The sequence below is a fragment of the Megalobrama amblycephala genome, linkage group LG13 (assembly GCF_018812025.1).
Source record: "Megalobrama amblycephala isolate DHTTF-2021 linkage group LG13, ASM1881202v1, whole genome shotgun sequence".
In the NCBI taxonomy this organism is placed as follows: domain Eukaryota; kingdom Metazoa; phylum Chordata; class Actinopteri; order Cypriniformes; family Xenocyprididae; genus Megalobrama; species Megalobrama amblycephala.
This window is the reverse complement of record NC_063056.1, coordinates 34,550,962-34,572,265: the sequence shown is the minus strand read 5'-3', so window position 1 is coordinate 34,572,265 and position 21,304 is coordinate 34,550,962. Positions and strand designations below refer to the sequence as shown.

At 35.6% G+C, this 21,304-nt stretch overlaps 1 protein-coding gene across 6 annotated transcripts in view; it reads right to left on the bottom strand.

Moving 5' to 3' along the window:
- Positions 1 to 21,304, bottom strand: part of kcnn3 (potassium intermediate/small conductance calcium-activated channel, subfamily N, member 3) — a 79,320-nt gene that overhangs the window by 38,827 nt on the left and 19,189 nt on the right. For 5 of the 6 annotated variants that reach the window (XM_048152754.1, XM_048152756.1, XM_048152755.1 and 2 more), the window contains one exon: positions 17,927 to 18,022. In XM_048152754.1, the coding sequence (XP_048008711.1) occupies positions 17,927 to 18,022 (96 nt within the window). Of the gene's footprint in view, positions 1 to 17,926; positions 18,023 to 20,714; positions 20,736 to 21,304 lie in introns of those variants that run through there. The other variant, XM_048152758.1, reaches the window with a different exon arrangement.

Genomic DNA, 21,304 nt, shown 5'->3' with positions numbered 1-21,304 from the left:
TTTTTGTTTATGTGAATTTATTTTCTTTTTTCTTGGTCTGATGACTGGGCGGGGAGTCATGTTTCTTTCTTTTTTCTTTCTTTTTCTTTATTTATTGCAACTTAACTTAACCCTAGATGGTCGTAATAATACTCATCATAAATCATAATTTGAAGTTGCTAAAAAAACTAAATAAAATAGTTTTAAAAAAATTATAAAATGTAACTAAAAAATACTGAAATTATGATCAAATAAAATAATTTATTATTTAATTATTTATAATTAAACAACTTACAACTTGGCTTAAAGGGTTAGTTCACCCAAAAATGAAATTTCTGTCATTAAAGGTGCTCTAAGCGATCCTGGGTGGAGTAACTTCCTGTTGACATTCGAAGTGTTGTCAAACAAAACAGAGGCTAGCTAGACCCCCCTCAACCTTATTGGACGTTCGGATGTAAACACTGACGCTCTGCAATGAAAATAGCATAGCAGTATGACAGGGGACAGACGAATTTGTTGAATAAAGTTGTTATTTTTGTTTTGTTTTTGCGCACAAAACAAAAAGTATTTTCCTCGCTTCATAACATTAAGGCTGAACCACTGTAGTCATGTTGACTATTTTAATCGATGTCTTTAGTGCCTTTCTGGACCTCAAAAGGTGCAATGATGTTGCTGCCTATGTGTGGATCAGATACCCTCGGATTTCATCAAAAATATCTTAATTTGTGTTCCGAAGACGAACAAAGGTCTTACGGGTTTGGGACGACATGAGGGTGAGTACTTAATGACAGAAATTTCATTTTTGGGTGAACTAACCATTTAATATCTAGACATAACGTATGGACAAAACATTTTGTCTGTCCTTTCTTTTCCATTTCTGCAGCACAGCTCTGTCAACAGTAAAATCTAATTGGTCAAAAATCCTGCTCCTCATATTACCTCTAAAACCCAAAAGAGAATTCGCAGGGCCATGTGTTCCCTCAGAAATTTATAATGAGTTTTTTATGTGAGGCATGTCTGTGTGAAAATTTATAGTCAACAAAACAAGAAAGTACTCATAAACAATCAATTCAAATCACAAATGTATTCATAAATCAAAAAGCGCTGATCTAAAAACTCATTAGAATTTCCAGAGGCCCAAAATATGTAAAATTCTCTTCCTGATTTTAGGACCAAACAGCTCTATTAAATAAATAAAAAAAATGCTCTGATCGGGTAAAATTGTGTTACATCGCACAGCATTTTTGCTTTTAGCGTTGAGAGACAAATTGCTTGTCACATCGCGCCTCTTAGTACGTGCGAAATCCTCACAGCAAACGGAAGGAACAAAACTGAAGTCTAGTTGCGTAACCACTCAAGACCAACCATTCATCATCTATTTAATCAAAAACTTCAATTACACATTAATAATTCAGATTAGCTCATTAGAACAACTAATAAATAGAGCTGCTGTTCAACTAACTGAATGAGTAAAGCGTGTTCTCAAATGCAGCACAGGAGGCAAAATGAGAGGGAAACAGATTGATGAGCCCCACAATGAGAACACGCTCAGATAGTCATTTTATCCTGCCAGGAACGCCAAACAGACAGAGCAATAAGCAAACAGAATTCCGCTGGCATAATGTGCACTGACAGTTATATGACTCTCTCTCTTTCTCTCGTTCTCTCTCCCAATGCAACTTCATGTCAGGCGGTATATCAGCAGAGCCTAACGACGGAACAGGAAGCTAATTGTGCTGGCTGGTGGTGTTAGATGTGTTTAATGTTAATTGTAAGTGTTAGATTGGCGAGGTTTGTTTAATTGATAAGCAGAAGGCAAGCAGGGTTTTCCCCACTGAGACACACACACATCCACACACACACACACACACACCCACAGGAGGGCTGCAAACGATTATACGGGAATCCTGAGAACTCATGAATGAAGTCGTATATCTCTTCTGCGATATGTCGCGCTCCCCTATATTCATCGCGAGGTTGTGTCGCGGCGCAACAGTTCTTTCTGGCATCCAACGAAATTGCTTTGTTTGTCTAATTGCTCGTGTATGTGTGGCATATCTGACTCTGTGTGTGCGAAGGGCACCGTGCATGTCGTATGGCTGTAAAATGCGCATGTTTTTTTTTTTCTGGAAAAGCCAGCCTCGTCATGGTGACTGTTGCCTAGGCGACAACATCAAAGACCAGCCAAGCTTAATTAGGGTCCCCTGGTGAGAGAGGGAGAGAATGACTGTGTGTTTGTATGTGTGTGTGTGTGTGTGTGCGTGTACGCGATCGCAAAAGAGAGAGAGCGTGAGGAAAGTGAGAGGGAGCGAGATAGAAAGGAGGTGGAAGGCAGGGAAAGAAGCTGAGAAAAAGAATGAATGTGCGGGAAAAATACATGCGTGTGGGTGGGTGGAAGGAGAATGAAAGAGAATGTGTGAGTGTGTGTATGAGAGTGCATGTGAATCTGTGAGAGGCTTGTATGGATGGCTGTATGACTTATGAATAATTTTTGACCAATATGGGTCTTAATGACTGATGCCATTGACATCTGAACTGTGGCTGATTGATTGTTGGTTTATTTCTTTGCAGGAGACTGAGACAATACTGATGAACTTAAATTAAACACTTATTTAACACAATATTACACAAAATTGATTGCAAATATTAATATTAAAAGATAAATTGATTATTATATGTTAAATGTTTAAACATTTTATGAACACTTGTTCAGAAAATATTTATGCAAAATTCACTATAAAATATTTTTAAATTATACATATTAAGTATATAAACATTTAATAAACAGCGATGAATATTTATTCAAAATTCTCTAAAAACATCTGAAAATATTGTTTATCATTAGAATGTTTATTAAAAGTTAAATTGACATTAGTAAAAACATTAAATTGATTAAATTAAATTAAATACATTATAATATTTAAACAAAATTAACAAAAATATTTGAAAAAGTTAACGTTTATTAAATGTTAAAATGTTTAAACATTTTATGAACATTAAAATGATCAAATCAACATTTATTTCAAAGAATATTTACTCAAAAAGTTTTTAAAACGTAGAATGTTTAAACATTTAAAAACAAAATAATAAACAATAAAGTAATTTTAAAAAGCAATCTTTAGTAATGTTACACAGTGTTATTTTAGTGTCATTTAGATACTATTATAGATTTTATTAGATATGCCGATACTGATAGTTTGATTTTCCCAAAATAAATACTGCAAACTATACAGGGAACCCTCTCATTTGGTACATTAATATAATATTAGAGGTAAAAATTAACAACAGTGATTGAGTCATTGAGTGATTATATGAGACATGATTAATTTCGTTAAGATGGACTGTATCTTTCAGCATACCTTCTGATGTTCATGCATGTTATTTCGAGTTATAACTTGTATTAAAGTGAAAGAAAAGACTTGTGCTTCGAGCTGCCGCTTGAACTGAGGTGCTACAATCTGTCACGTCACATTTAAGAGCGTCAAAATGCCACTTATTGTTTGAATTTTGTGATAAAATGGACAAAATTTGAAAGCTGAGACTTTGTTTCTTATTGCAAGTAACAAAGCACAAAGCTCTTTGAGATTATAGATGGGACACGTGCAACAAATAATGTTTGGTGTATAGGGAAAACCACAGACCTGGTAACCCTGAACTCATCGACTGTTTTTAAACAAAAAAAAAAAGAATTGCTTTTATCGAGATACCGATTATTGGCCGATACATTGGTGCATCACTAGTTTTAATTAATATTTTTAATTAGTTTTCATTTATTATATTTTTTGTTTTCAATTTGATTTCAGTTAAAGTTTTAGTAATTTTGTTGAGTGTTTTGTCATTTTAATTAGTTTTATTTCAACAAGTAATGAAAAGTGTTTTCTCTAGTTTAAGTTAGTTAACTAATAACCCTGGTTACGCTCAACATATTTAGACAAATATCGTTTCAAAATGTCCATATATCAGTTCATTACAAATACATATCAGCTCAAAACAGCCAAATATCATATATCTCTTTCATTATATGGCTCCTTCCATATTTCTGATATTTCCTGAAAATTGTCATAATCTTTATCTGCATAAAAATGGTTCTTATTTCTGTAAAGCTTTGTGTTTATGAGTAATCGTGGGAATGTTCCATGTAACTGAGGAAAAAATAATGAAATAAAAGCACTGAAATCTCCTTTTTCTCCATCATCATCTCTCCCTTTCCTCCTCCGCACGTTACTCCTAATTCATCTCTTCACTACCTCGCCCCCCCACCCATCCTGTCGTTCTTTTTTGGGCTAAATCGCCACCAGGATATGCTGAATAATTAAATTCCATTAGTTAAGGTAATCAGTCAACATGAGTGACTGAACCGAGCAGCCTCTCTAAACCCATCAGAAAGAGAGAGAAGACGAAAGAGAGAAACCCAGAACCTCCCAACAAATGAGGGCCAGAGCCAATTAGGAAAAATTAGGAAAGGAAGGAAGGATGAATAGGAGAGCAGACAGCAAAATGAAGGAGAAGAGAAAGAGAATATGCAGAGGTTAGAAAAAAAGGGAAATCCAGGAGGAAGACAGAAGTTGAAAGAGGAGAGAGAGGGAAAGAGTGAAGCCAAGCGAGAATAATAGTGTCTGTTTGGTTGTTTTGTCCTGTCAGAGATGAACACCTTTGTTATGATAATAGCATTATAAGTTGCACACATACATGCGCACACAAACAAATGCTTAATTCAGATCACCACCCTTACTCACAATCACAAATGTCCCGGATAACAATGTGCGATTTTTTTCTTTCTGTCTTTTATCATTGTTGCTTGTCAGATTGCATATGACCCAAGTGAGATCTTAAGTAGAAGTCAAGGCAGACATCAAGTGTCTTTATGTCAGACTGTGTGATGCACAGTTCTGCAGACTTTTGTCACAACTGACAGCTTTGACTGGGCAGTCTGAGTCTGTTCTGACATTCTCACTCACAAACAAAAAAACTGAAGTGCTCAAACCCTGGCAAACCCACAATGTTGGCTATATTTTGCCTTGGAAAGAAAAAAAAAAGTAGACTGCTTATTCTTCTGAGCAAACTCATGGTAATTTTTAATAGTAACACTATAGTGTCATAATGTGAGGGCAATGCTAACGGACAACCAGTGTTGTTTTTGTTAGCTAAAACTAGATTATTACAAATTGTTTTGTCAATTGAAATAATGCTGACATAAAATAAACTTTAAATATTAGGTTAAAAAAAAAAACATAAAATGAAAATTTAAAATGTTTCCTTAAACTAACTGAAAAATAAATAAGTACTAAAATTATTTAAACCAAAACTGAAATAAAATTAATTAAAGCTAAATAAATATAAAAAACAAATAAACAAATGACAAAATCATATTACAAAATTTCAACACAAACTTAAATTGAAATGAAAACTGAAAATATTGAAATAAAACCTAATTCAATATAAGTCATAAAATAAATAATATCTAAATAAAACAACACATTTAACAACAATTTATTTAACATCATTTATGTATATTTATACTCAGACACTTGTCTTTACTGACTATCCACTAACTTTCAGAAACGTCCAGTTGCATTCTAAAAGTTGTACGTTTTGTCTCTCCATCAGTGTCCGACTCCGGTTCAAATAAAGTCAGGCCGAACACCGTTACTGACAATCGACATTTTGGCTGCGTGAGATCCTCCAGTTTTGTTGTTGAGTATCTGAAGCACGAGCTGATAAAGCTCTGCCCTCTTCTGGAAAGGGGACCGGGACTAGCAGCTCATTTGAATTTAAAGGGACACACACAAAAACAGTGTGTTTTTGCTCACACCCAAATAGGGGCAAATTTGACAAGCTATAATAAATGATCTGTGGGGTATTTTGAGCTGAAACTTCACAGACACATTCAGGAGACACCAGAGACTTATATTATGATGAAAGCAGACTGCGGGGTTGGCTCACGTCGGCAGCGTCTATGTCCAAAGTTGGCCTGACACACCAAAGCGACGCTAAACAGCCGACGGCCAAGTAGCACGTCAGTTCTGCACCTGCATGAGATGAAATGCCTTTCCGAACCATCAGGTGGCAGTAGCTGAACAGCCAATCAGAGTGATCAGATGGCCCGACGAGCTCCGACGCCGATTCAACGTTTCGAATCGGCTGAAAAAAAGCCAACGAGGACAACTTCAGCCGACGGTGCAGAACACACTGAGAAAACTTAGTCGGCCGACAAAGAAAAACTGCCCGACGGCCGACCGTCGGCTTGGTGTGTTCCTGCCTTTACATCTTGTGAAAAGGGGCATAATAAGTCTCCTTTAAAGATTATTATACATTTAAAAATAAGTACTTTTGTGCTTTTACTGGAGGAATACTTCATTAGGATATGTACTTTAACTCAGGTACATGATTTGGGTAAATGCCAAATTGGTAGAAAAAAAAAAAGTGTAAATGTAAATGCCCCATAGACAAGTCACCAGGCATCATAGCAGCAGTCACACTGTAAGACTGTGATCCAAAATGTCTGATCAACTTCATCAGAGGCAGAAATTCATCTTAAAGGTAATTAATCGGCTGTCTGTAAGCATGTCACACACAACGATCCTACTGCCGTATGGTGAATCTATAATCCTTGAAATGTGTTACAGAATGAAATAGTGGCAAATACATACATACATATATATATATATATATATATATATATATATATATATAAACGACTTAAGGCAGCCTATAGGAAAAATTAAGAGAACAGCAGGTAACTTAAATTACCACTGGGCAGGCCCAAAATACTTCACACTACTTCACATAATCTTGGAAATTTGCCTGCAGTGTTTTAAACGCAGCGGAATCTGCTTGGAATTCCCTCTTTTTAAAATAAATACATTTATATGCGCACGTTCTCTCTCTCGCACATACACACAATCTCCCATGTGTAGCCAGTAGCAAAAACAGCAGGAAACCCCTTTAGTTACCACCAGGCTACAACTCTCACACAATGAACCTGAGAGACGAGATGTGATGTCACTGTGCTTTTGCAATGTTCTGGAAACGTTTCCTTGTCGTTCCATTGTCAGCACCATCCATGCTGTCAGTTAAAAGCCTTCCCTGTGCATTAGCTCCTTCATGTCAGAGCAGGGGATCTGTACTGCGTGGTTAATAGTACAGTAACCTCTCAGCTCTAAGTACAGGACTGTCACTGACACCTCATTCCTTTTCCAGAACCCTGTGGTGATCTACTCTACATTAGCATTCTGCTTACGCTTTGCTAACCAATGCCTTTTCTTTCTAGCCTATTAACATTCAGCCCAACATTGTGCTACTCCCTTTCAAAATTTTTGTTTCGTAACTGGATAGCTGACAAATATAATGGATGTTTTTCTTATAACATCAAGATCGTACGTTATAATTGTAGTACAAGGCTAGTTGTCACACAGGGAAGTTGTGACAAAGTCTATATCCAAGTATTTCAGTACTTGAGCTATGGTCAGCTATGGAGTGGCACTCGCGGTTCAGATTTAGCAGTGACGTGTTTGTGTTCAGGTGCGGTTAACACAGAATGAAACAATGCAGGACAACGCAGGACAAAATTTACAAGGTCTCCTTTAAAAACTACATTGCATGCAATGCAATGTTATTTTTTAGAATAATATACCATAATAAAATAATTCATGCAAAATAAAAGCCCCTACAATAATGATGGACCATACAATAATAAAGGTAATGTGATACTAATTGTTATTATGATAAGTTAGCTGGTAAAAAAGAATTGTGACAAATGTAGTTCTTAAGACTTGGTATGTTTCATAAATGTCATGTCTGGGCAATTTTAACATGTCATAAATGTAAAATTAGGACATGTTTTAAATGTTTTTTTTTTTTTTTAATTTCAATTTATTGATTTTTTTTTTAATATTACATTTTTAATTATATATTTAAATGTTATATTACAGTTTAAACTTAGCTGAAAGCTTCTAACAGGCAATTTAATTGCAGTTTAGTGACCACTATAGCTATTGGGGCATGTTGTCACATTATATGAACTGTATCTTTTTTCCTGGTCAGTAACAGTGAAAATGTTTAATAGACTCTAAGATACAGTAAATGTTTAAAAAAAAATAACCCTACCCTGAGTACCATTAACTGAATAAATAGCGTGGCAACTAGCCTTTACATAACTAAGCGAAAGTGTAGAACATGTTATACAATAGGACAACGTTAACTACCAAACTTCAGTTTCTGCCACAATATAGCTAAAATATACCAAAATATTGTTATTCTTTCTATCATTTTTTTTTTCAGAACTCTTTAGTCATGCCATTTCTGTCATTGCATTCAATTTCTTTTATTTTAATCATGATGTAGCAATGATAATACCAAGTTACCACAGTTTTGTTGTAGCAACAAATAACTGTAAACTAGGGCTGCACGATTAATCGCATGCTTTTGTCATGCGTGTCTCATCAGTAAAGCCGGTTCTGTGATTAGCGGTAAATGTCCATCACCTGCTTTCAAATGGAGTGGCACTTAATATACAGAGCCGTAGTTCGCGGACAAGCTACGCAATATCGCGTTCGTAATCGAAAGCGATTCATCTGCGATTATGAACACGATATTGCGTAGCTTGTCCGCGAACTACGGCTCTGTATATTAAGTGCCGCTCCATTTGAAAGCAGGTGATGGACATTTACCGCTAATCACAGAACCGGCTTTACTGATGAGACACGCATGACAATCTCGTGCAATTAATCGTGCAGCCCTACTGTAAACGCCTGTAAATTTACCATTGACAATATGGTTTTCACAGTAAATTTCCAATGGCTAATCAATATTTTATTTCTGTAAATACCTGTGAAATTCCACATCAATGATTTATCCTTTTACATAGTCTTTCACAGAGTCTCATGTTGTGACGTCGACCTAATACATTAACAAAAATGCACTGCATGTTAAGTCTCCAAGGGCCAAACAGCTTCCAAAAGCTCATCATAAAAACCACTCAAGCAAAACGTTTCTAGAATCAGCCCAACCTTGAACTAGAGATAATTATAAAATTGGCTTCATGTAATACTGGTGATTCACCAAATTCTTTAATGGATCTTAGCTGAAGCTGTACAGCCATGAATCATTTTTAATGTGGCTCTAGATGAGCCAAGCAGTTTACAAACTTTTGCCAAGGATGAAGCCTGTTGGCTCTCAGGAAGAGATGCACTCACTTTAACAGGTACACTTGAGTTCAAACGTTACCTTTGAGGCGCTTTCAAACATACGGGCAAAGTGGATTTTGACTGAAGTGAAAATAAAAATTGGATCTGTTGAGAGATTCACAGGAGTTTAAAGGATAGTTCACCCAAAAAGAAAAAAAAATATTTATCATTTAACCACCCTCATTTCAAAATCATTGTGACTGCAATGTAAAACTCAATCATTTCAGAATACTCAATTTTGAGTTCACTCAACTTTTTCTATTAAGTACAATAAACTTTCATTATTATTTGAGTGAAACAAACTCATTTAATTAATTTCACTGTTCGCTTCTGTGGAACACAAAAGAAGATTTAAAAAAAAGTTTCAGGGTTTTTTTTTTTTCGTTTTTTTTTTTTTCCCATACAGTGAAAGTAAGTGGGGTTCAATGTTGTTTGATTTGGAATCCACTGACTTTCACTGTATGGGGCAAAAACATTCTTCAAAATACTGTATCTTCTTTTGTGTTCCACAGAAGAAAGTCATACAGGTTTGGAACAACATTTTCTTTTTTAGGTGAACTATCCCTTTAATGTGCCAGATATTTTATCAGTATTGATAACTTTGTAAATTCGGCAATGTAGGGATGAAGAAGAAACAGTCATTCCAGTCTTATTTCTTTCTGTCGCTCTCCTAAAAAACATCCTTAATCAACACCTACTCACATCATGTTTTTATCTCCATTAAACCACGTTGATACACAAAAACACACATTCACACACACACACACACACACACACACACACAGACAGTCTCTGTCAAGGAAAGAGCTGCTGAAGTCTGACTCACACACAGGAAGAGAGTCTCATCACCACAAAATCACTTGCATAACACAGAGCGAACATGAGAAACTTCTCAATCCAGTGAAATGAATGAAACACCGTCTGCACCTTTACACAACCACACACACATTGGCCTGAAACAGAGAGCAAAACAAGTGCCGGCGCTGTATATCTGTGCATGTGTTCAACAGCAGCATCTTAAAAGAGCATGAAGCAGACGAATAATTCACAGACTCACAGACAGAGGGGGCAAGGGAAGGTTGAATGAAGGTAAAAATACAACCAGAGAGAGAGAGACTGAGCAACTAAACATGCAACTAAGGTGGGAGCGAGAAAGAGAGAGAGGAAAACCAGAGGGAAGCAGGGGGATGGAGTGAAGGAGAGGAAAACATAACACGGCGTGAGAGAAAGCACACAATGAATTGATTTGAGCAGAGAGAGAGAGCGAGAGAGAGAGAGGAACGGGCATAATTTGATAGAGGAGAGAGTGTTAGATGGTGAAAGAGTGATGAGGGAAATTACAAAGTGGGCGGAATACACAGCGATTAAGTGAAAACAAGGGAGAACATGCTGTTTGCATGTGTGAGCATGTAATAATATTCTGTTGGATAGATGTGTGAACTGATTTCACCATGTAAAGAAACACACGTGTGCTAGTCCCAAAAAAAATCAACAAACTGTAAGCTTAAAGTCAACATTCAGCATTCACAGCCTATTTTTCTTCCATAATGTGTAGTATTTAAAGGTGAAACAGGATATTCAATGAAAAAGAAGGGTAGGATTAGATCATATTCATTGGGAATTGATTGAATTGTGAAAAGTGGGCAGTGCATACAAGAATGGAGAAGGTTAGAGAGTCGAAAAAAAAAGTAAGATATTTGTAACATCAACTGAAAAGGAAAGCAATTATTACAAGTTCACAATGACAAATTACTTAAAGGGGCATTTGTATTTTTCAGAGGGGGCGCATGTTTAACCTTATTAAATGCAATGCTTCTAAAATGGAGGGAAGGACAGATGATAAACAGCTTTATCAGACATGCATGCATAAAACCTAAAAACATACTAAATGTTCCAAATAAACAATGCATATATCTTTGTGTCTCACTCAAAATCAACTTAAAAATAAGAAGCAAAACATATATATAAATGCACATTTAAATCTATAATTTTAAAGGGGTCATGATATGAGAAATCAAATTTTCCTTGAGCTTTTGACATATAAGAGGTCATCACACTATAAGAATATCCTGTAAGTTTTAGAGCTGAAAACGTCCTTGTTAGTCCAATAAAATCTTTAATTGACACCAGACCCAGAAAACGACAGGATTTACAAAGTGGGGATTTATGACGTCAAAGGGCAGCAAGCACCGCCTCTGCAGAAGAAAATCAACGCCAACTTCATCCTTGCCTGTTTAGCCCCGCCCACCGATTCGTGCATGACATGCAATAGTAACATAGGCCTATGTGGTGCTAAACCAGATCGAGCTACCAAGCAATAAACATGCCGTTGAGGATTACAAAATATTGTGCAGTGCCTGGACTCGACAGTAATGCAACAACATGCAAGTAACAGTGTTAATTCTAATGCCTGATCTGATATTAATGTTTCATGTACAGTCAGATGATCTTTGTCTGTGTATCACAGGGTTCCTACACATTTTCCATTTCAAAATTCCATACTTTTCCAGACTCAAATTTCCAGACCTCCTTCCAAACGATTTTCTGCCATTGGTAAGCCTTGGTCTCCTTTTCTATGTTTTCTCTGCTTCATGTTTGTAGTAGGGGTCTTACAGTCTTTTAGTGATTTTTAAATCAGTGTTTGATTGTTGAAATAAAGTTTTGTATTTAGTATTCACGTCTAGGCCCTTCTCTTCTTAAAACTACGTTCCTGTGTGACTTCTGTTGGGGATTAATCTACAAGTAATAATATATTCCCTGTTTAAAAGGGTGGCGTAGTGACTTAGTTTGTTTCCCTTTCTGACCAAACCACTCGCTACATAGGCGTAAACATTTAATTTGTTTAACATTCTAATAATTCGACACATTTACTTCATAGACATCCTTCTCTGACTTATCCTTTCTGTTCTGTTCTTATCCATTCAAAACATTTCTATAGAGTAGCCTACGAGTATGAGTAGCCTACGCAAGTGTAGTATCAGCTTCCGTAATATTTGATAAATTCATAAGTTTATAAATGTCTGCAAAGTAAAAAGAGGTGTAAAAGGTGATGTGTAGGGGTGTCTGGGGGCATCCTCCCCCAGGAGAAGATTTTTGTGATTTTAACATGTAAATTAAGCATTCTGGTGCACTCTGACAAGAACATAAATGGGAAAACTAACATTTGCTTCATGTAAAAAAATAAATAAATAAATAAAAATAAAAATAATAATAAATTATTGGCAGTAGGGCTGAGCATTGACAAATTTTACAATTGAATGCGATTTTGATTCAGAAGCTTGCGATTTGATTTTGATTTGATTACCTTCGATTAAATATTGATTCATTTGGGGCCTATCAGGTCAAGTACATGGCAAATTTCCTCAAAGAAAAAAAATATCTCTCAACTAATGCTGTAAATTATACAAGGAACCACAGCTGGTACATCATTATAATATTAGGTTAAAATTGATTTGCAAGCTACTTTCATATAGGCTAAATTACACATAAGGAAGCTAAATTTTTAATGACAATTATTTTTCTACTCTTTTTTTTTATTATTTAGGCCTAAACATTTAAATGGTGGCTGTCATGAAACAGATTTATACATTTAATATCGAAGCACATGTTAAGTACAAATACAATGAATATGTAATAGCCTATAGTGCATATATTTAGCAAAATGCTCCTCTCGAAGTTCATTTTTGTAGCTAAATAAGTTTTTGGCTTTTCTGAGGTAGGCTAAATGTGACATTTTATTGATGCCTTTCTGCAGTTGAAACAATGATTGATCGATTGCATGTGATACAGATTTCAGTAAATTGTACTTTATCTTTCAACATACCTTCGGATGTTCAATCTTTTTTTTTTGTGCTGTAACTAAAGCGGAAGAGATGGTTGGTTCACGAGAGCTACAGCGATATATCACGCAACAGAGCACCAAGACAGTTCACGACTCACTCCAGTCTATGGGAAAGTAGCCCATTTTCAAAAGAGCTAATTTTGCTGTAAAATGACTAGTTTGCAGGTATAACAAATTAGAAAAAAAACTGAATAGAGACAATAGTCTGGAAACACAAATATTTTTCCATACTCTGATTTCTTTTTTCCATACTTTTCCAGACCTGGAAATTACTCAAATCAAATTCCATACTTTTCCATACTTTTCCAAACCGCGTAGGAACCCTGGTATTAGTAAATCAAACCAGTGACTAAACGTCAACTTGCGTTGTTTCTCTTAGTAGGATGAAAATAATCAGTTATTTAACGGTGATTAAATTATAGAAATTATAGAATTAAGAAAGCTCAAAGAAATGTCAATCAGTTTAACACATCCTTGCTAATTAAAAGTATTTATTTCTTAAAATAAAAATAAAATAAAATCCCACTGACCCTAAAACTTTAGAGCGGTAGTGTATGTTTTGGAATTTGATTAACTTAACCTGTAGCTGTACATTGCTATTATCATCCATCCTTCATTTTTGGCCTCTAACAGATAAGGAGACTTTTCTTCATGGGAAGCTTATCTTATTCCTATGGTGCAGACAGATAGCAGCCAAAGTGAGACAGGCAAAGTAAAAGCACAGAACATCCCTCAGAAAATGTTTCCTACTACATCACTGCTCATTTTCAGTGATGGGGGCAAGCAGAACGGATAGCAGGTGCAATCACATAAAACTGTCCCTAACATGATCCACAGGACTGAGAGCGGTCTCTGAACACAGCGTCCCCGTGCCATCCCTCAAGAACGCTACTGCCCTCAAATGCCCACGTGCCATGATTCACCATTGCTCTAAGCAAATATTTTAATCGTTAATCAACTACTCATTTTATGATGGAGTTACATATTGTGGCTGTTAAACTGAGTGAAACACACTGGAAAGATTTAATAGTTTGGTCAAATATTACATTTGGGCTGGGAGAGCACAGTGGTCTGGAAGAGAAATCACAGTCCCCCGAGGCCTCCCCGTACAGCTAACCCTGCCAAGATTTAAGCAAATAGGGAAAATTTTGACAGTGCAAAAATACACCTAACTACACCTATAATACATCAATTAACTTCATGATATACATATCAAAATATAATGCACATAACATACAAATCAAACACTACCATTCAAAAGTTTGGAGGTGGTAAGATTTTTTAAGCGTTTTTGAAAGAAGTCTCTTATGCTCACAAAGACTGCATTTAATTAATAAAGATACAGTAAAAACAGTAATTTTGCTAATTATTATTACAATTTAAAAAGAAATTGTAATAATGTTTTCTATTTAAATATATTTTAAAACGTAATTTATTCCTGTGATGTTTTTTTTTTTTTTTTTCTAAAGCAAGGTTATTAAAAGCTACTTTAATGCCTTAATTGAACTAAGGCTTAATCCTGGCTTAATCAAAACCCTGTCTGTGAAACCAGGCCAATAAGTATTCATTTATTTTTTTCTTCTTCTTCTTCTTTTAATTTGTTTAAAATCTTTCTGACCCAAACTTCTGAATGCGGTATATGTAAACAAATCCAAAATGGTGAAAGTTAGAAAATATCATGAGTACAAAAATAAATATCAATGGAAAGTTCTCATCATGATATATATATATATATACAAATGTGTGTGTGTGCGTGTGTGTGTGTGTGTGTGTGTGTGTGTGTGTTTGTGCGTGTGGGTGTGTGTATGATACCGTTGGAAATGCATTGGAAATGTATACATTGATAAAAGGGCAGACAAGTTCTTTTATCAAGTAACTGTCAAACAGTCACAAAATGACTCATTCAGACAGAAACGGACCCAAAAATATCTGCTAAATGTCTCAAAGAAGTTTGTGTGTGTATAAGAGAAAGACAGAGAGTTTAAAAGGATTTGAAAGTGTTGTTGTTTGTGTGGTGTGTGTGTGTGTGTATGTGTTTGGCTACAGAGGCTGCTGTGAGCGACTTTCCACTGCTAACCTTCCTATTAGCATAATGCTAATGAGCGGTTGAGTTCAGCTCCCCTTTCTAAGGGCAACAGCCTAAAACAACATTACTCATCTGTTCTTTATGCCACACTAAAGGGGGGGGGGGGGGGGGGGTGTAAAAAAACAAACAAAAAAACAAACAAACAAGAATGTTGAATGTGATTTTTCCTCAATTTTCTCCTTTATACTTTCACAGTGTAAAGCATCATTCACACCAAGAACGATAACTATAAAGTAATTATAACAATAACTGATGGCATAGAATAACAATGCTATTGTTATTCTACACCATCATCATTAAAGTTTTGATGTGGACTCTGCTATTCTTTTACATTTATATTGATTTTTAAAAATGTATTTTTATCATTATCATTAAAGTTATAATCCTTGGTGCGAACGGGCTTTAACATAATTTGAAAAGATTCATGGTGACTATACTGACTATAAAAGAAAACTTAGCATGTTTCCTAAATATCTGCAAACATATTAGGGTATTTTTATGCTTTATTAAAGTAAAAAATCTTACATAGAGCCCCTTTAAAATTTCCCAACGCAGATTTCACATCAGGTTCAAGTTAGTCACACGAATTCGCTGTATTGACCAACAGAAATCTTTTTGTACGAAAGTGACTTTTTTGTGAGCTGTGCTTTGTACTGTACATCACTACATTATTTACATTTTTTTGTGTGCAAAAATAAGTTTCACCTACTTGTTTCTCAGAAAAACATTGCTACAGCCAAATATTCTACTTTGAAAATGTGCGTTCTGTGTCGGAATGTCTGTTTTTGTTTTGGTTTGTGCGAAACCTCGTGCTGCCAATTTATCCAATAGTATTTCGACATCACAGGTTGCCAGTTGGCGGAAAACACCGTGTATTGCAGCCATGGAGACGAGCAAACAAACTGGGTCAGAGAATCAGGCAATAACATAACGTCAGCTGCGCGTTCTCGCTCTCTTCTCTGTCACGGTGAAGTGACACTCACCCGCGCGGGCGCCTCCTCTCTCTCCCTCGTCTCATTCGCTCCGGTTATGTAGTGTTTGTATTGCGCATACATTTTAGTCATTCCCGCAGGTCTCGCGCTCACACCGAAAGCGCGCGCACTACTGATCTATATTAGTGGAGCGAAGTTCAGCGAACGCTCAGTCTCAAACAGAGTCACAAGTACCAAAATAAGCGCCTTCATGCGCTTAAACTGTCAAATACATACAAAAGTATGTCAAAACCAGCGGCACAGGCAAACTTGGCGAGTACACAGATAAACACAGTCAGTTTTGAATCGTTAAATAGCTAAGAAAGTGAACCCATGTCGTGTGTAACAGTATAGAGCTTGGCAAACTACGTCACTGCGCGTTGCATTCTGGGTAGTCGCCGCCATGTTTTAGGTCACGCTCAGGAGCGTACAATGACAACAAATACAAGTCACCAGATGAAAAAACGACTGTAATTACGTTAATTTTTTTAAAGAGCTGCTTGTACTTGCTGAGAATAAATGGACTAATATTTTAATCTCCTGTGTTCATTCGATCGCTCAGTCGTGTGGCCAGGACACGATATACACACACATAGAAATCATACTGACGCCTTCTATCGGACCACACACAGGACCAAAGTGATTTCTCTATTGCAGTTTTTAATAACTAAGTGGCACTGGTATATCTGCCAGATAAAATAATAAACACAATATAGATTGATCGCAGCCAGCATATCATCATGTCGCCCTGATTTCTTCATGTTAAAGCATTTAGGGACAGCATGACCTGTATTGCAGCTCTGAAATGAATTATAGTGGAGTCGCTACACCAAGTAAGTTTTACTGGACCTAAATGGAATAAATACATGATTTCTTACAGAGAGAAGCTTAACAATGAATCAGAGGTGTTGCTTTATGAACAGGGAGAGTGATCGCGAGCTATTTCACAAATAGAACACCGTTCATAGACTCTTAAAGGGACAGCAGTCCAATATTCCTGCTGCCTGTCATGTTAATCAAAGAACAAAAGGCAAAGAAAATCACTTTCTGCTCTTGACTGAATACGTTTTATAACTTTAAATGGTAAGAATTATTTGCAATAAAGACTACAGAAATTAAGGTAACCAATGCAAAATAACACAATGTGTTATTTTACATTTGATTACTTTAATTTCTGTAGTATTTCTTACCTGAATAAAAACCCAGTTAACCCGAAAAACTTTCATAGCTCTCTTTATTCTATTGCATTTATTTGAACTGTTAATATTTTATTACTGACTTTTACTTTTTTTAATGAAAATAAAACTCTGCATTGAAGAAAAGTAGATTTTTGTTTGTATATGTTGTCATTTATAGTTCTTAGAAAGAAAATCGGAATCGGCAAAAAATATGTATAGGCCGATCACACTAACAAAAAACCGGCAATCAGAATTGGCCAAGAAAATTGCAATCAGTGCATCTCTACTAAAAAGCCTCTGAATCCATCTAAATATCTCTATGAACAACAGCATATCAAAACAGATAAATCAACTCATCAGCTTACAGTGTTTAAGTCTCCTCAGCTTTCATTGTCAATTGCACTCCCTATTGTTGCTGGCAACCATATGCTGTAAAAGCTGGCAACCCGCGTCTTTGAACGAGGGGGCGGGCCAAACAATATTTTGAATTTGGACTGCAGTACCTATTTTGAACACCGGGTGTCATTCTTACAGAGAGCCCCTTTAAGCCCTCCCATGAAATTCCTGATCACATGGATTCCAACTGAAATAATTGGATTTCGCTCACGAAAATTTGTAGAACAATGGTGAATGTGTTCACACTTTAACAATAGATACTAATGTGAGAACATTATTTGTGTGTTTACCTGCACTTCTCGAGCATGGTAAGCGATGATTAGTCCAAGAAGGATGACGGTGGAAAGGCTGATAAGACACTTCAACGCCAGAGAATACATGGAGCTCTGTAAAACACATGCAAATTGTGTCAGTTACACACACCATTATTATTTCACAGAGAAATATTCACTTACAGGTGCTAACCCTGTGTATATGAAAAAAAAAAAAAATCACAAAGAAAATTAATGTCTGGCATCATGTCATTACAAACTCATGTGACTGATTTGATGTAACAAAATTAGAAATTCTGAAGAATGTTTTGGGGTCGTTTTTTTTCAATGCAATTTCAATGAATGGAGACACTTTTTTTTTCAAGCTCCAGAAGGATGCAAAAGTACTATAGAAGTATCATAAAAGTGGTTTAAATGACACGTGCATTGCATTTCAAATCTTCTGAAGTCATACGATAGATCTGTGTGACGAACAGATGGAAGTTTTTAATTATGCGATAAAATTCCCTGCAACAACATCAGATCAGAGTCTGTCAGATGTTACTTTTCTCATGAATAACAACTGGAATTTTAATCCATTTCTCATGCAAAACTATCATATTTCATCAGAAGATTTGGAATATACACTACTGTTCAGTGGTTTGGGCTCAGTAAGATTTTTTTTGTTTAATAAAGGAATACTTTTATTCAGCAAGGATGCATTAAATTGATCAAAGATGTCAGTAAAACATTTATCATATTACAAAAGATTTCTATTTCAAATAAATCCTGTTCTTTTGAACTTTCCATTCATCAAAGAATCCTGAAAAACTGCATCACTGTTTCAACAAAAATATTAAGCAGTTTTCAACATTGATAATAATCAGAAATGTTCCTTGAGCACCAAATCGGCATATTAGAATGATTTTTGTGACACTGAAGACTAATAAGTAATGATGCTGAAAATTCAGCTTTGCCATTGCTGAAATAAATTAAAGTATATTTAAAACAGAAATGTAAATTGTAATAATATTTCACAATATTACACTTTTTACTGTTTTTGATCAAATAGATGCAGCCTTGTTAAGCACAAGACACTTCTTTCAGAAACATTAAAAATTCTTACCGACCCCAAACTTTTCACCTCATGAGATGTATGAACCACTTTCATGATTCCTCCATAGGCCTTTTCCAACCTCTTTGAAGCTTGACAGCCTCAGTCCTCATTCACTATCATTATAAAGAAAAAAATATGATATCGTTCAAAAATTCACCTTTTGTGTTCCATGGAAGCCAAATAATCCTACCGGTTTGGAAAGACATGAGGGTGAGTAAATGATGAAAGAATTTTCATTTTTAGGTCAACTATCTCTTTAAATAAAAAATGAACAGCACAATCACACCATGTGCATCTGTGCCATATAGTCTGCCAAGACATTTTTAGTGTCTTTTCATAATCTATGGATTACATGCACTTCAAATCACACCAAACCACACACAAACACACAATGTCATGGTTACTTAAATGTGTTTCTGCAGGGATCTCACCTTGACACCTAGATATACTATATACTACTGCCTGCTGCACAGATTTAGTTTAATTAACACACACAGCTTGCTTAAACTCTCCCTTGACTAAAAAGCAAAAGTTCTAAATCATTTCCAGCCTGAGCCTCGATGCTGTCCAGCTGAACCACACACATTATTAGATTGGCCACCCGTGGGTCTAATTTAAGGCTCCATACTGGAAGCATTATTCTACACGGACAGACAGACAGTGGTGTCTGGGGGACCAACGGCTCCTCAGTCTCTCACTCTCACACTGACACACACCCACACACACATATATAAATACACAGGGCTCCTAACTGGAGCACATACACACTGTACCCATCCAGGAGCTAACAGCTTATCGATACAATAACTGTTGTGTTTCCTTCTCTGTCAGGCTTCCAAACAAGTCCTAAAGATGATTTTCTCTGATAGGCGGAAAGATTGATTGGCCCTATACGCTCAACGTGATTTATCCGAGTAGATGTTCCTTCATCAACCCTAATGTTGGTCCTGGAACAACATCAGGGATTCTGGAGATGTTGGTTAAGGTTATTATGGCTGAAGCTATGACTGTCTGGGTGGAAACTCATTTAAACGCAACCAAAACATACAAATATGCACAGACAATAATGCAAATGCACAGGTGAACTTGTACTAAAGATACACACCAGTCAAAATGTATAACTCACATTGTGAATAAGCTGTTGCCCTAAAAACATACAACACATACAATGCAGTGTCCTCAACAATCCCTAAAAAAAATTTCACATGCATGAAGAATTCCTTCTAAAAAGTAGCTAATACTTCAGTATGCTCATTATATGCTATTATTTCAGGAGCAATAAGGACCATTTTTTGTGTTTATGAGTCATTGACGAATAAGGTTTTTAAAAGTGTAAAACGACATAATGGAGATGTAATTAATTTTGACGTTTTATTCAGTGTTAACAATGAGATTATGTGGTTTTTATAATCAATTAACACTGCTTTTGTCATTTTTTACAAGATGGACAAAATTGTTCTCCAAAAAAGTCATTCGGTTTAACCAACATTTTTTGACACTTTTGGTTATACTGAATGATGATATTTTCAACAATGCTAACAAGCTAGCTAACTAGCTAGCTAGCAAAAGGACAACCAAACCTTTTATATTTAGTACACGTTTTTAAAATATTACATTTTCCATGTTTTATAGCAGTTGTACCGAATGACCTGATGCGTATAAGCAATTGAAAACATGAATTTTTAAAATAGTTAAGAAAGAGTTAGTTACTTTGCTTCACGACCCTGTGGTCCTCTGCAGGTGTCTGAATGATGTCACATCCTGTCACATGATATTGGCCGCATGACTTGATCCAAAATGGTCCCATTATATTGGTTACTCCAAATGACATCAATGAAATGAATTTTTCCGGACATTCTTTCTCATAGCAAAGCAACGACTTCTACACATAATTTTAATACCTTTTGCACTATGTTGATATATGATGTTATAAAATCAAACCAGAATAAAAAAATATATACATTTATTACAGTTTAAGATATTTTAATCACAAATGAAATGGCTGTATTGGCCTTTGGATGGTTAAACCAAATGACCTTTTGACACTTCAAAATCTTTAAAATAACTTTATATGTGCAAAATATAATTAAAAACTTTTGGATTCAATAAAAGAGATCTACTTGTACATACTTTGGATGTCATATCTTTGTTTTTTATTATTATTAAGGCCTTTGGACAAAAAAAATAATGGCCCGTCACGTTATTGACCCTTATATGTTTGATATATTTTTCAAAATGTTTAAAAATGTGATGTTATAGTTTTTGTCCATTTAAATTATATGCCAATAAAAAGAAAAAAA